Below are 15,169 nucleotides of genomic sequence, written 5' to 3' on the forward strand. Positions count from 1 at the left end.
ACAGATTTTAGCACCCTTTTTCTCAGAACCGGCCTTGAGCCTTAACCCATAAGAGGGTCACAGTTTCAGTATATCCTCCAGGATACAGCTGTTTAGACCAGGGATGGACCTCAGACAGTTCAAGTTTGGATTCGAAGTGCCATGGGAAGCCAATAAAGTATTTTGTGCAAGTAGTAACATGGTCTGATTTATGATTCAAAAAGATCTTGGAAGAATAAATTAGCAAGCATTTGCAGTAGTTCAGATGAGAAATGATTATGGTTGACGATGGCAGTGGAGAAGGAGAGAAGTCCTAGGCAGCCCCTCAACATCTACAAGCCAGGGAGAGGAACAAAGGGTTTGTGAAGGAGTCGACATGTAGACCTAAAAGACTGTGGGGTCATGAAAGCTAAGAGAGAGGGAGTTTTGGAGAAGGAAGAAGTGATCAACTGTGGCTTCAGAAGTAATGACGAGGAGCCTGTCTGTGAAGAAGACAGCCCTCTGTTAAAGGGAGCAGAGAAACGGGGCGGTAGCAGGAAGAAGATAAAGTGACAAGGAAGTGACTAAAGCATGTTTGTAGCTTCTTTTGCACTGCAGATAGAAATCTAAAAGGCCAGGTTCTTAACTTGCCATACAAGTCCCTCCGTAGCGTCACTACTTCTATCAGTCAGGTTCCCAGTAGCAGACGCTGGCACACTCGGAGTTTAGCCGAAGAGAACACCGCAATGGGACAATTTACAGCCGTGCAGGCAGGGTGAGGAAACACATCGTATGGGGAAGCACCCAGGTGTTAGCTTCAGGGTGAGAACATTGCCACACAAAGCCTGAAGAGAAAAGGGAGGGAAACTTAGAGCTGGGGCCATGGAAGGGGGGCCACCTGACACCAGCAGTGGCCACGGAGGGCCAGAACCCTGTTGCTAAAGCAGGAAGGAAGGAGAAGGAAATATCTCTCCCCCTGTTTTCTGATCCACCCTCACAACATTGAACCCAACTGGAAACCACAAGCCATGAGGATGCAGATGATGTACTCCACAGAGGTCAGGAGGGCACGGAGAAAGGCAGAGAAGTCCCTGGGAAGTTGATTGAGCAGCTGACTCACCAGCACACCCTTGCTCACCTCCCCAGCTCATCTCTGACCAGTTTCCCTCCCCTCCCCCCCACACTGAGCCTTCTTTCACATCCAGGAACATGCCGAGCTGCATGCTACCTTGGGCCTGGGTACAGTCTGTTCTTTCTATCTGGAATACTCTTCCTCTCTCCGCCTTGTTAGCTCAAAATTATCTTTCCACCTTCACTTTAGATGTCACTTTCCCAGAGAGGCCTTTCCCTGCCCTTGTCCCTATCCCATCTTCAGGAAACACCACTGTTACATTCTCTCATAGCACCCTGTTCTTTTTCTTCTACAGCATTCTTCATCGTGTGCAATGATAGCTTTACCGCAGCGTTATTTGTTTAACATCCACCTACTCCCTCAGACTAAACATCATGAGAACAGGAATTTGTGTGTTTTCACAGGATGATTTTGGCAATGGGGTAAATGCCCAAACACATATTTATTTAAAGACTTAATGAACCTGTTATAATACCCTCTCCACCTCACCCATGATCTCTGAACACAAACGGTTTAGCAGTGATAACAGATCTTATTTAATCCGTCCTTGTTACATGTCAATCAGTGTGCTAGAAATTTAATGTATGTCATCTCATTCACCGCCGACAACAAAGTCCTAAGAGTCAGGGACTCTTTTCAGTCCCATTTACCCAGAAAGGGCGCCAAGGCATGAGAGGTCAAGGAATTCAGTCAAGGTCACACAGCTATGGGTTGTGAACCAAATCCCACTGATATCACAGCCGGTGCTCTGACCTTCCTCCCCCCACCACCCCCATTATACTGCCTCATTAAACATCTCTCTCTGGTTTTTGCTTGTTTGTTTATAAGTCTATCTTCCATATTAGACTATAAGCCCCTTGGGTAACAACAGGTTTTAGTCAACTATTTAACCCCACTGCACATTGCAGATGCTCTATAAACACTGAACGTCAACCCTTTCCTACCAGAAAAGCACGTCTTGTGCTGACTGACCTCTCCCCTCACCTCCAGTCTTTACCCACATTCATTCTGTTTATTAAAGAACAGTGGTCTCTCAGTCAGACTCTTTTGATGTCCACTGCAGTGAGCTCTTCCACTACAGCACAATTCTTTTAATGAACTGATAAAGAGTTCAAGGACCAGCAAAGCCTCCTGTGAACTCTGAACACCTGGGGGCTTTCCCAGGACGCTTGCCCTTATGCAGAAAGACCCTGCCTCAGAAACCAGCCAGCCCATCCTTTCTGACATCCACCCAATTCAGCCCTGAATCTCACTTGACAAAGCAGGATCAGTTCCCACAGTCACAGGCTGCCTAGTTGCTTCACTGACGGCAACTTGCATTCCTGTGAATAGAGCTTTCAGAGGCCCAGCCACTGGGAGCAGCACATCTACCCTGGGCTCCCCTGTGGTCAGGGGACAGAAGGGGAGAGAGCATTCCAGGAGGCAGAAAAATGATTCCAAGAGCACTTCTGCCTCCATCTCACCTACTGCCAGCACCTGCGCATTCTTGCAGAAGGACCTGGAATGTGTTAGCCCTTTAGAGAACTTACCAGGCTCTCTGAATAGGTCCACCCAAGCCCTCTAACAGCCCTGAAAGGAGACCGAATTTCAGCCAAGAAGAGCCCAACTGTCAGCAGAACAGAGAGTTAGGGAGGGCATGCCCTCCTACCAGCTTACCTGCTGCACGGTGCTGCGGCTCCACTTAACTCCTTACTTCTTCATCGCTTCTTTTTCTTTTCAATTATCCCCATGGCACTCTTTTCTCTTTTGCTCTCCACAACCCAACTTCTGTGTGATGTGGACCAAAAAAAAAAAAAAAAAAGTCAGAGCTAGAAAGAAACTTGTGTCATCTAACCCAAGGCATCCCAAGCCCTGGCAAAATCACTTAAGAGGTTTTTTAAAATACAGATTTCTAGACCCTACCTTAGACCTGCAGTAGTAAATAACTATTGCTTTCGTCTGTCGAGGCATGGCTTTCTTCAGCGTTTCTTCAGAGAACTTTTCTTTCCCCAGCCTACATGGTTCTCCTAGGACTAGCAATTCCATGATGCACGGCCCTAAGATAGGTACATGATCCAAACTGGGCTAATCAGTCATCCCCAGTGCTATCAGACTCAGTGGAGGAAAGACTAAAGTGTCCCTTTCCCACTGGTTGCCTAATCGAAAAAAATGCAACCCACTCTCCACACAGTGGTAGCCCTATTTCCTGCCAACTAGAAGAAACTTATCTGCAATGAAGGAAAGTGAAAATCAGAGAGAGTTCTGACCATATCTGCTAAGTTCCTGAGGCAAATTCTATCTCCAAACTCCTCTGTCTCCTGGGTCAACAAATTCTCTTGCTTTGCTTAAGCTAGCTTTGAGAGTTTCTGTCATCTGTGACCGAAAGTATAGGGATTAATACATCTACTGAGTCAATAACTCAAAGGTTAGGAAACAGAATCTGAAATTTTGAAAGATGTGCAGGGATTTCTGATGTAAGGCTAGGTTTAGGATATTCTGATAGACCAACCCCTCAGCTTATAAGGATAAAAGCTGAGATCCACATAAGGGATTTGATAATAACGATGAGGTAGAATTTAGTGAGCACTTACTACATGCAGGACTCAATGTGAAATGAGTTATATGTATTACTTCAATCCTCAGCACATCACTTTGAATTTAGTATGTTTACCATATCTATTTGCTTGTTTACTGTGTCTGTTTTATCTACAATTATACATCTACCACCTTACCACCTAGCACAGTGCCTGCAACATAGTAGGAGCTTACTAAATACTTGCAATATTGAATAAATTTTACAGATTAATACAATTACTAGCAGCAGCAGTAGTAGTAGTAGCAGCAAGGTTACTAACATTTACTGAGTGTTTATTTTGTGTTAGATTCTATTCTAAGTTCTTTTTAAACATTAGCTTAATTGTCTGAAAAAGCTTTTAAGGTAGGTTTCTGTAATCCCCATTATGATAAGAAAACTGAGTCACGGAGATGTCAAATAATTTCCCCAAGGTCACATAGCTAGTAAGCAGCAACACTAAGATTCAAACCCAGGCAATCTGGCTCCAGCGTCCCTGTTCACAACCACTATGCTATACTGGTTTAATTAACTTATTCAGAATGACCAAGCTACTGAATAGCAGATACAGAATTTGGGCCTAGGTTTGTCTGAGTCCAAAATCTGCACTTTTTAACCACTACTTTATACTTCCTGCCTGTGGTTAATTGTCTGACAGTTCATGGTAGTCCACATAAATGGTCCTGGGGTCGTGCAATATACAATCTGCCTAGCTCTTGTGGTGACCCTCATAATATGATTCGAAACCAAGTATCCTGACTTCTAGAGAGGAATAGTTAGGTGTGATCAAAAACAGCCCTCGCTGGGCCAAGTACTGAAACCAAGGTACAACTGTTTGCCTCTTGTGTCAGTTTGGATACTGCAAGAAGCAAAAGCCAAGATGGAATTAGAAGTATAAGAGATTTATTGAAGGATAAATGGAAGAAGGAACAGGAGTATGTGGGAAGAGTTTCAGACTACAAGGAAGTTCTGTCAAGAGAGAAAGGAGAAGGAAGATTGGGTTGGAAGAGAATCTGTCCAGTTGCAGCAAAGCTCCGAGGAAATGTGGGCCAGGTCAGTGGGGAGCCCAAGGCAATGCTGGCCCAGCAGAGGAGTCCTGCTTTGGGCAGAAACAGCCTCACTCCAGAACACCTTGCTCAGTCATTACTTGGGAGCAGCCCAGTGACAGCACAGCCTTGGCATAAATGCTGTGGCTGATCCCTAAGAAGTGGCTGTCAGAGCTGCTGGTCATCCACACTCCTCTCAACTGGTCCTCTTAAAGATAGATCTGGCCGGAGCCTTCCCATGGCTGCCACAGCCCTGTACTGGGAATCAAACTCCTCTGGAGGAAACACCAAGGAGCCAGTCATAGGAGAGAAGCAGTGTTTACAATTGCTCCTGGCACATAAATAACACTGCTGCGTACATTTGCTTTCAAACCTTGTGTTGGTTTGGCCTTACTAAAAGCCCATTTAGTGAAAAATATGTTTTCCTGAAGAGGGGTAGGTGGGACTTTTTCTTGTTTATTTTTCTGTGGACACATTTAAATTGCCACAAAGAAGTTACTATGGAAACTGCTCCCAAACTTGCAAGATAAAGGGTAAAAATGGAACACTTTGTTAAAATGCAAATGATTAGCCTTTAGAGACCAGAGCACTTTTTAACAAACTCTCCTTGTCTGGCTCTTCTGAGTCCATTAAGGGCTCTCTTAAATCAAAGGTAGACAGGCAGGTTTTTTGTGTTATATTCTAGATGGCATTGGTCAACTGTGAAAACACCACAGGTGACGACTCTGGAATAAATCTAGACACTTTCAAACTTGTTGGATCAGGCAAAGTAGATAACAGTATTGTACTCTCTGGGTAACTCTGGTGAAGCTGACTATGAATTACTATGAATGTGCAAACAGGCCGAGGGCAGGGAAGGTGATTATTTTTATGCCAGGCTCATTCTGCTGGTGTACCCTGAACCCGCTTGTTTGAAAGTTAACTTGCTGAGCTCTTATTTATGGGAAGCAGTTTCCCTTTCTTATCTCCCCAGGCCACATTCCACCCTTTGAATCTTGAGCTGGACAGTCCTTTCAACACGAAACACAAACTTCTCATTCGAAAGGCCCATTTCTCTGCCTATCTCTTTACCTGCCCCTCCCCACCCACTCTCCAACTCACTTTACTTCTGTCTGCCTGAGCAATCCTATCTTGACAAAGCTCTCAGATAGCTTTGTCCTGATTTCTGCTTTTTGTACTTTTCTGCCTGGCAATTCTTTCAACTTGCTTGTCTTGTTGAAATCCCGGAAGTCTTACTGAAACCCTTTTTCAGAGGTGCTTCCAGTTATTAAGTGGATGCAATACGAAGGGGTGATTTGACCTGAAGAACTAACTGAGGGGTCACATGTTCTAGATTCTTGATTTGATATCATTGTTACCTAGCTTCATGACTAGCAGCAATCAATTTCAGGTCTCCTTTGTGAATCAGGGTCATCATCTGTTCCCTTCACCAGGAATTCTTTTCTTGCAGTTGTTTTGTTTGTTTGTTTTTTGCCAGCTCCTTTTTATCATTCAAGTTTCAGCTTAAATAAAATGTCATCAGGGGAATTCCCTGGCGGTCCAGTGGTTATGACTCCAGGCTTCCACTGCAGAGGGCACGGGTTCAATCCCAGGTTGGGGAACTAAGATCCTTCATGCCAAAAAAAGAAAGTCCTCAAAGAGGCTCTAAATACTCCCTAATGTTATTTTCCTCGAACATCATTCTTCATAACATTATCTTCTGTTTTCTTCAAGCACTTTCTATCTGCAATTATCGTAAATGTTCCCTTGATTACTATGTTTTCCTCCAAAGGACCTTTAAGAGCCAAGAGAGCTGAGGCCTTGTCTGTCTTCTTCCCAGCTGTATTCCCCACTCCTGGCACACAGAAAATGCTCTGTAAAAATTTGTATAATGAAAAAAACTATAAAATTTAAGCAGTTGGACCAAATGAACTTTAAGGTTGCTTGTGGCTTTAACATGAACACTGTCAAAAATGAGTAAGTTAAAAATAAAATGACAACAACCATTTAAATAAAACAATGAATGCAGTGTGGATGTATACTTACGCTTTAAGGATATACACCTGCCAAGTTCTTGGGCCTGTCATAGTGTTGTACTGCTGTTTTTATACAGTTTCCCAGGGAGTATGAACTGAATTTCTGAGCTTTATAATACAGTATTTAACAAGGATATCAAGTAGCTGTCTAAATATAAGAGCCCCGTATCACAGAATTAGAGTGGGATAGGTTTTAAAATACAATCTCTTCAATTTACAAGGATGTAAACTAAAGCCCTGGGAAGGAAGTATATTTGGACATTTGGAACCAAATTCAGCGTTGCTTCTGTCAGTGAGGAATACATACACCAATCACACTTCTTTATATGTAATCATTATTCATAACATAATAATGCTTTATATTGGAAAAACAAGTTTGTGTGACGAGATTCTATACCGGTGGTTCTGAAATGTGAGCATGGAGGATTTGTTAAGGCACACACTGCCGACCTCACCCCTAAAGTTTCCGGTTCTGTGGGTCGGGGGCTGGGGAGGGGTGCGGAGAACCCCGAGAGTTTAAGAGGAGCCCTACTAATCTTACCTCAGGAACTCTCTCAGCTTAACTGGCCCGCTTGGCGCGCTGAAAGAACTACAAGTCCCAGCGTGCCCCGCGCGCAGCGGGAGGAAAGTCGGGCACTTCCGCTCCACGCAGAGCCTCTGTCCCCGCGTCTCGACGTGTCACTGGTGGCGCCGCGGCTGTGGCACGATAAGGCGCTGACTGGGGGAGTTTGAGGCGGCGGCGACCTCGGCCTGGATCTGTCCCGGCACGGAAGGGTTCTGGGGTCCGTGGGGAACAGGAAAGGGAGGTGGCGGCTCAGCCCGCTCGGGGCACGATGTTGAACATGTGGAAGGTGCGGGAGCTGGTGGACAAAGCGTGAGTATCTGGGGTCAGTTGTGGCCGAGGCCCACGCGGGGGAGGGGCGGGGGGAAAGGGGAGCCTGGTGTGCGCGCGGGGCCTCCCGCGTCACGCCCCCCGTGTCGGCCGGCCCCATCATGGCGGCGTCCGGCTGTCTCCTCGGCCCCGGGCCGCGTCCCGAACCGCCAGTCTGGGAAGGGACCCTTCCTCGTTCGAAACATCCTCTTAGCCCCCTTCTCTCCTATGCAGGCCGTCCTCACCCTGCCCCTACCGCCACCCTTCTAGGCACAGACACTTTGGTCGGGGAGGGGGCGGGGTTGTCTAGAGATGGGTCAGTGCCCTGGCCGGAGAGCTGTCTTGGCCCCAGGCTTTGGGCTTTTGACTCCTGGGCAGCAGCGAAAGCTTGTGGGTGGAGGACTCACTTCACTGGCTCTCTGTGCACCTCAGAGTGTGGTGCAGAGACCTTAGGCCTGGTCGGGAGGTGTCCTTTACCTTGCTGGGTTTCTTTTAATTCCTAATGAACCTGAAGTGTTGGAGTGGGTGGTAGGTGTAACAAGTGGCCACTGTGGTCAGACTGAAGTTACTCAAGAGGAGACTCATCCTTCGCTTTTCTAACATCAGTGAGAGTAGATCACCACATAGCTTACTGTGATTCTTTTCCTCTGTTTCCTTTTCCACTACACTTCATTTTTGGAGGGCCACTTGTTCCATTTGGTTTAATTAAGAAGTCATTGAATTAACAAGAAATTTCCCCTAAAGAAGGAAACAACCCAGGTTTATATCCTGTTGATCTACTTTTAACTTCCCTGACAGGTAAAAAGACTAATATATAGTTGATTTTCTTTAAGATTTAAGTCGTAACTTTAGTATCTTACACTTAAATTGAGTGTATCAGATAGATAACAATGGTTAAGTAAGGTCTGCTAGGCCAGCAGGAAATAAAGTTTAAGAATTTTCCCCTTCCTCTCGGGTTTTAGTGATGAAACAACGTGTGGTGACAAAAACATTTCATTTGTGCCACTTACCCAACCTAAAATCAGGAACTGTAGATGGCAAATTCTTGAGGCTTTCTTGACCCCAGAAAAAATAATTCATTAAGGGATACAAACTACTAGGTATAAAATAAATTAGATCCAAGGATGTAATGTACAGCACAGGGAATATAGCCAATATTTTATAGTAACTTTCAACAGAGTATAATATATGAAAATATCTAATTGCTGTTGTATACCCGAAGCTAATATTATAAATCAACTATACTTCAATAAGAAAAAAATTCACAGTGGCTTGGGTAATACATCAGATAGAATTTAGAGTCTGACCATATTTTCAAGTTTTCTGTGCTACCAAGAAGGCAGTAGAGTGCCTAAGGAGCACAGGTTTGTGAACCTGCAGAGCTGGATTCAAGCTCTGTAACCTTGGCAGATTACTTAACCTTGAAGTGCCCCAGTTTTCTCAGGTGCAGTATGAAAATATGATAGATACTTAGAGTGTTGTTGTGAGAATTAAGGGCTAAGGACTTAGCATATAAAGCCCTTAATACAGTAGGTTTAGATCAGTATGCTTTTGATAACTATAGCAGATGTTCTGCATCAAGAGTAAGATTAAACTTCATTAAGAGAGAAGCTCCATGTTTAGAAAGTGATTTGGTGATTTTGCTTTATCAACTATTTATTTGACCGTTAAGTTCTCAGTCCTTTATTTTAGGTTTGTTTTGCTATTTATATAACCTTTGCTTTCCAAAGATAAAATAAAATCATGTTGCCTTTTTTTTTCAGATCCAGGTTCGTTGGTTTTTTAATATTTGGTGTAAGTCTAGGATACCAGCTTAAATAGTCTTTAAAAATCCAAAAGCCTCTACAAAACTCTCTCTTTATTTCTTAGCCAGATGACAGTGGAAGAAAAACCACTAAAAAAACACGTTCTTATCTTAGGGGACTAAATCTGTAGTACTCAAAAATTTGAAGAGACTGTACATTTTTTAGGAGACAAATCAAGGCAATATTTCTGCTTTAATTGTTCATTTCATATTGTTTTTAACACTTTTGTTACTAATTTTCAAGTGCTTCAGGTTAAATTTGTCACATAAATAGTCAGCAAGTCAATCTAATGGAAGAGCTGCTGTTGAAAAATAGCTTCTCTCTTCCTTTTTACTACCCAATTTAGAATGGAGACTTGAACCAAGTTATTCAAGAACATGTAAGAACGTTGCCACCAAGGACTTTTTAAAGATTTCGTGGGTGTCTGACACATGATATTAGGATTACAACATGAGGTTATTTTACTGATGAATACTCAGAACTTAATTTTCATCTTTCACTGGCAGGAGAGAAGAAATTGTTCCCCCCAAATGAAAGCATTTTACAGAACCAGTACCTGTGGCACTGTGTGCATTTAGACTCTTCACCTTAAATTGCCATAATGAAGGTGAAGCAGATCCATAGAACCGCTGTTCTGATTATCAAGGGGATAAGGTGATGAGGAAACTTGCAAATGAGGAAACAATGAAGTGACTAAGGACTGCTCTGAGAGCTTTGTTGAATAGAAATGAGGCTTTATATGATAGAGCACTGGTTAGAGGTTTAGGAGACCTGGGTTCAGGTTCTGATACTGCCTTTTAAATTAGCCGTATGTCTGATCTGAGGCAGACTCATATGACTCTCTAGACCTTGGATTCCTTATCTTTAAATTGATGGGATTGGGCTAGAGTAAGACTTTTGCCAACAATATGCCAATATGCCAATATGCCAACTGGCATATTGGAGGCATGAATTTCTATCAGGGGGCAAAGAAACAGAGCAGATATTTCATAAGAGCAGATAAATTTTAGGAAGTCATTATCCTCCAGAGACAGTTTCAGCTGAAAAAGGAATTTTGTTTAAATGTGGCAATCAATAAATGTTATATTTAAATGCTTTATGCAGTAAATAAGTGCAACCCATGACTCTGGAAAATTAGGACTTTCATTTAGCATATATCCCTACCTATTAAGGTTTACTTCAGAAAGAAAAATGTGGTCTTTCAAAATGTGTCCTCTGGAGCTACTGTTAGATCCAGCATGGTGGCAGTTCTTAAGTATAATGATATATTTCAAATACTGGCTTTTGAGATTTTATGGAAGGTTGGGGAGGTATTTTCCACAATTGTTGCACCTGCTGGTGGTATTAAATGGCTCTGTTTTGCAGAACATTGTGGAACTGAGGAAAAGCAGATAAAACCATAGGCCAGCCAGAGCTTGGAGTGCCAGTTTCCTCCCACTTGTACTTGAGTTGCATTAAAGAGAGCTGTGGCAGGAGAGGATAAGTGGCACCACTCCCACCAACTGGGAAAAGCTTGACCATTGTCATCCTTTGACCTGCCTCCCTTTATTTGAGGCTGTAATAAAATTGAACAGTTTTATATTTTGTTATCCTGTTTATCGTATAAATTGAAAGTTGCTACAGTTCTGTTGTCTTTTTTCTTCAAATTTTGGAAATGCAGTGAAGGTAACCTGGTAGTGGTCAATCAAACTGCTACTTACTGTTCAAGCCCAGCCAATCCTTCTCTTTCATGCAGGGAGTAGTATTAACAGTAAATCTATTTCATCAGTGGCCCCTATTTTTTTTTATGATAGTGATTCAAACAGGGCTGGCCAAGGTCCTAAGGCAACTGCTATAGATACTCCATTTTAAGTTATTCTCTTAAGCATAGCTTGCATTTTTTTCCCCCATAAGTTGATTTTTTGGTGTTACTTGCATGATTTTAGTTTCTAAATGGTCACATAATGTAATAGAACTGTGGAAACTACTGATCTAGTCTAGCTGACTCCAGAGGGAGAACCCTTTGCTTTTATAGAAAATATTTCATTCAGTTATTTCAACAGATAATACATTTATTATTTCTTGGAATAGTACTGTATTTTCTGAACTTGAAAAATACAATACCTGCCTTCAAGAAATTTGCCACTGCAAATTGGTGCACTTGAACTTATCATTGGTTTTCCACTTCAGTCCTCGGATGTGTTCCCCCTGTTTCCCTATCTTACCAGTAAATCTCTGTTCAGTTTGCTTCTTAGAACTTGAAAACAAAGGTGATTTTCAGCTTTCTAGTTTCCCCCATCAACTTTTCTTTAAACCAGTTGTTATTGCTGTAACAGTAAATTCATTATCCTTCCTTCCTCTCTTCTAGTAACTGGACACAAGTAGATATTAAGAATTTAATTGCAAAGAAAGATGATTTTATCTTTGCCAGCATTTCTTAGGAGTGATTTTCTGTAGTTCAAATTAGTCTGTTTAGTACCATTGCCAAGGTGCTTTTAAAAAGCTCTTAGCTGCCTCTTACATTTTCCTGTGCCCTTCCTGTTTTCAAGTAGTTTTTCATTTGTTTACTATGCATCCACTCAAAGTATTTGGCCTTTTTAATTTTAAGTACCACTTAATAGTACTCACTCCTAGGTTTTACAGTATGACTCCACAGTTGAACCTTTTTCTGTGCTCTTGTATTATTTTCTTACTTATTTCCAATGTTTATTTAATATTTCCTTTAAGAAAAAAAGGAAGAGTATAGGCAGCTTAAATAACTTTTTTTAGTCTTGAAGAAATTTTATTGTTTTATCTTTAATATTTAGATCTGTCTGGTTGGAATTTACTTTTTGGCTTTTATTATGGAAGATTTCAGATATATCCAAAACTGGAGGGACTGTTGTAATGAACCTCTGTGTACACAGACCTAACTTCAACAGTCTGACTAGTCTTGCTTTATCTGTGCCTCTGCCTCCCGCCCCCACTCCGTATTATTTTGAAGCAAATTCCTGACACTGTATCATTTCATCTATAAGTATATCAATCTACAAAAAGTAAAGAGTCAACTTTTTTTTATCATAACCATAATACCATTATCACACCTTTTAAAAAGGATGATTACTTAATATCAAATGCCCAGTTAGCATTTGTTTCTCATTTGCCTCATGATTCCTCTTTGATGTTTCTGAGTTGGTGGGTATCTCTTGATTCTTTTAATGTGTAGGCTCAATCTCTGCCTTCTTTTTTTCCCTCTTAAGGTTTACATGTTAAAGAAACTGAGTTTTTTGTACTTTCCTCAGTTTGGTTTTTGCTAATTGGATCCCATAGGGTTGTTTAAGTGTTTTTCTAACCTCTGTATTTCCTGCAATTTGGTAATTTTATCTACTCGATAAATTCAAGTTCCAATTTGGGGGGCAGCAAGACTACTTCATAGATTCAAAGTACATTTTTAGTACTTGTAATGGGTCTTATGTATAAAGATTTAGCTCTCTTTAGTCTCAGCTGACATTATTTAACATTCTGGGACAATGTATTTAACTGTTTATTCTTTTTTTTCCTAACGTGTCACTGCATATGAGCTTTCATTGTTTAGTCTAATTATGTGAATGTGTGCATATATGTATATTTTAAAAATATATTTATTTGTTTATTTTTGGCTGAATTGGGGCTTTGTTGCTGCACGCGGGCTTCTCATTGCAGTGGATTCTCATATTGCAGAGCACGGGCTCTAGACGCGCAAGCTTCAGTAGTTGTGGCACACAGGCTCAGTAGTTGTGGCTTCTGGGCTCTAGAGTGCAGGCTCAGGAGTTGTGGCACTGGGGCTTAGTTGTTCCGCGGCATGTGGAATCTTCTCGGACCAGGGCTTGAACCCGTGTGGCCCGCATTGGCAGGTGGATTTTTTTTTTTTTTTCTGACTGGTGACAATGTTCTTTATTCTTTTCCTTCTTTTCTACTAATTTTTTTTTTTTTTTTTTTTTTTTTTTGCGGTACGCGGGCCTCTCACTGTTGTGGCCTCTCCCATCGCAGAGCACAGGCTCCGGATGCGCAGGCTCAGCGGCCATGGCTCACAGGCCCAGCCACTCCACGGCATGTGGGATCCTCCCAGACTGGGCACGAACCCGTGTCCCCTGCATCGGCAGGAGGACTCTCTACCACTGCGCCACCAGGGAAGCCCTCTACTAATTTTTTTTTTTAACATCTTTATTGGAGTATAATTGCTTTACAATGGTGTGTTAGTTTCTGCTTTATAACAAAGTGAATCACCTATACATATATCCCCATATCTCCTCCCTCTTGCGTCTCCCTCCCACCCTCCCTATACCACCCCTCTAGGTGGTCACAAAGTGCCCAGCTGATCTCCCTGTGCTATGCAGCTGCTTCCCACTAGCTATCTGTTTTACATTTGGTAGTATTTGTAAGTCCATGCCACTCTCTCACTTTGTCCCAGCTTACCCTTCCCTCTCCCCGTGTCCTCAGGTCCATCCTCAATGTCTGCGTGTTTATTCCTGTCCTGCCTCTGGGTTCTTCATTAACCTTTTTTTTCTTAGATTCCATATATATGTGTTAGCATACGGTATTTGTTTTTCTCTTCCTGACTGACTTCACTCTGTATGACAGACTTTAGGTCCATCCACCTCACTACAAAAAACTCAATTTTGTTTCTTTTTATGGCTGAGTAATATTCCATTGTATATATGTGCCATATCTTCTTTATCCATTCATCTGTCGATGGACACTTAGGTTACTTCCATGTCCTGGCTGTTGTAAACAGAGCTGCAGTGAACATTGTGGTACATGACTCTTTTTGAATTATGGTTTTCTCAGGGTATATGCCCAGTAGTGGGATTGCTGGGGCATATGGTAGTTCTATTTTTAGTTTTTTGAGGAACCTCCATACTGTTCTCCATAGTGTCTGTATCAATTTACATTCCCACCAACAGTGCAGGATGGTTCCCTTTTCTCCACACCCTCTCCAGCATTTATTGTTTCTAGATTTTTTGATGATGGCCATTCTGACTGGTGTGAGGTGATACCTCATTGTGGTTTTGATTCGCATTTCTCTAACGATTAGCGATATTGAGCATTCTTTCATATGTTTGTTGGCAATCTGTACATCTGCTTTGGAGAAATGTCTGTTTGGCTCTTCTGCCCATTTTTGCATTGGGTTGGTTGTTTTTTTGATATTGAACTGCATGAGCTGCTTGTAAATTTTGGAGATTAATCCTTTGTCTGTTGCTTCATTTCCAAATATTTTCTCCCATTCTGAGAGTTGTCTTTTCGTCTTGTTTATGTTTTCCTTTGCTGTGCAAAAGCTTTCATTAGGTTCCATTTGTTTATTTTTGGTTTTATTTCCATTTCTCTAGGAGGTGGGTCAGAAAGGATCTTGCTGTGATTTATGTCATAGAGTGTTCTGCCTATGTTTTCCTCTAAGAGTTTGATAGTGTCTGGCCTTACATTTAGTCTTTATTCCATTTTGAGTTTACTGTTGTGTATGGTACTAGGGAGTGTTCTTATTTCATTCATTTACATGTAGCTGTCCAGTTTTCCCAGCACCACTTATTGAAGACGCTTTTTCTGCATTATATGTTCTTGCCTCCTTTATCAAAAATAAGGTGACTATATGTGTGTGAGTTTATCTCTGGGCTTTCTGTCCTGTTCCATTGATCTATATTTCTGTTTTTGTGCCAGTACCATACTGTCTTGATTACTGTAGCTTTGTAGTATAGTCTGAAGTCAAGGAGTCTGATTCCTCCAGCTCCGTTTTTCTTTCTCAAGATTGCTTTGACTATTCGAAGTCTTTTGTGTTTCCATACAAATTATGAAAGTTTTT

At 42.0% G+C, this 15,169-nt stretch overlaps 1 protein-coding gene across 4 annotated transcripts in view; it reads left to right on the top strand.

Moving 5' to 3' along the window:
• Positions 1–7,394: 7,394 nt before the first annotated feature.
• LOC149743984 (clathrin interactor 1) overlaps positions 7,395–15,169 on the top strand; it is a 62,754-nt gene continuing 54,979 nt past the window's right edge. For 2 of the 4 annotated variants that reach the window (XM_089905911.1, XM_089905907.1), the window contains exon 1: positions 7,395–7,576. Coding sequence is in view for 3 of the 4 variants with exons in the window: in XM_089905907.1 (XP_089762033.1) it covers positions 7,536–7,576 (41 nt within the window). In the remaining variant the exon portion in view is untranslated. The remainder of the gene's footprint in view (positions 7,577–15,169) is intronic. The other 2 variants (XM_089905909.1, XM_089905912.1) reach the window with 1 other exon arrangement.

The sequence above is a fragment of the Delphinapterus leucas genome, unplaced genomic scaffold (assembly GCF_059928025.1).
Source record: "Delphinapterus leucas isolate spDelLeu-1000000601 "Yukka" unplaced genomic scaffold, BTC_Dleu_Yukka2 spDelLeu_asBTCV2_sq31, whole genome shotgun sequence".
Classification (NCBI taxonomy): domain Eukaryota; kingdom Metazoa; phylum Chordata; class Mammalia; order Artiodactyla; family Monodontidae; genus Delphinapterus; species Delphinapterus leucas.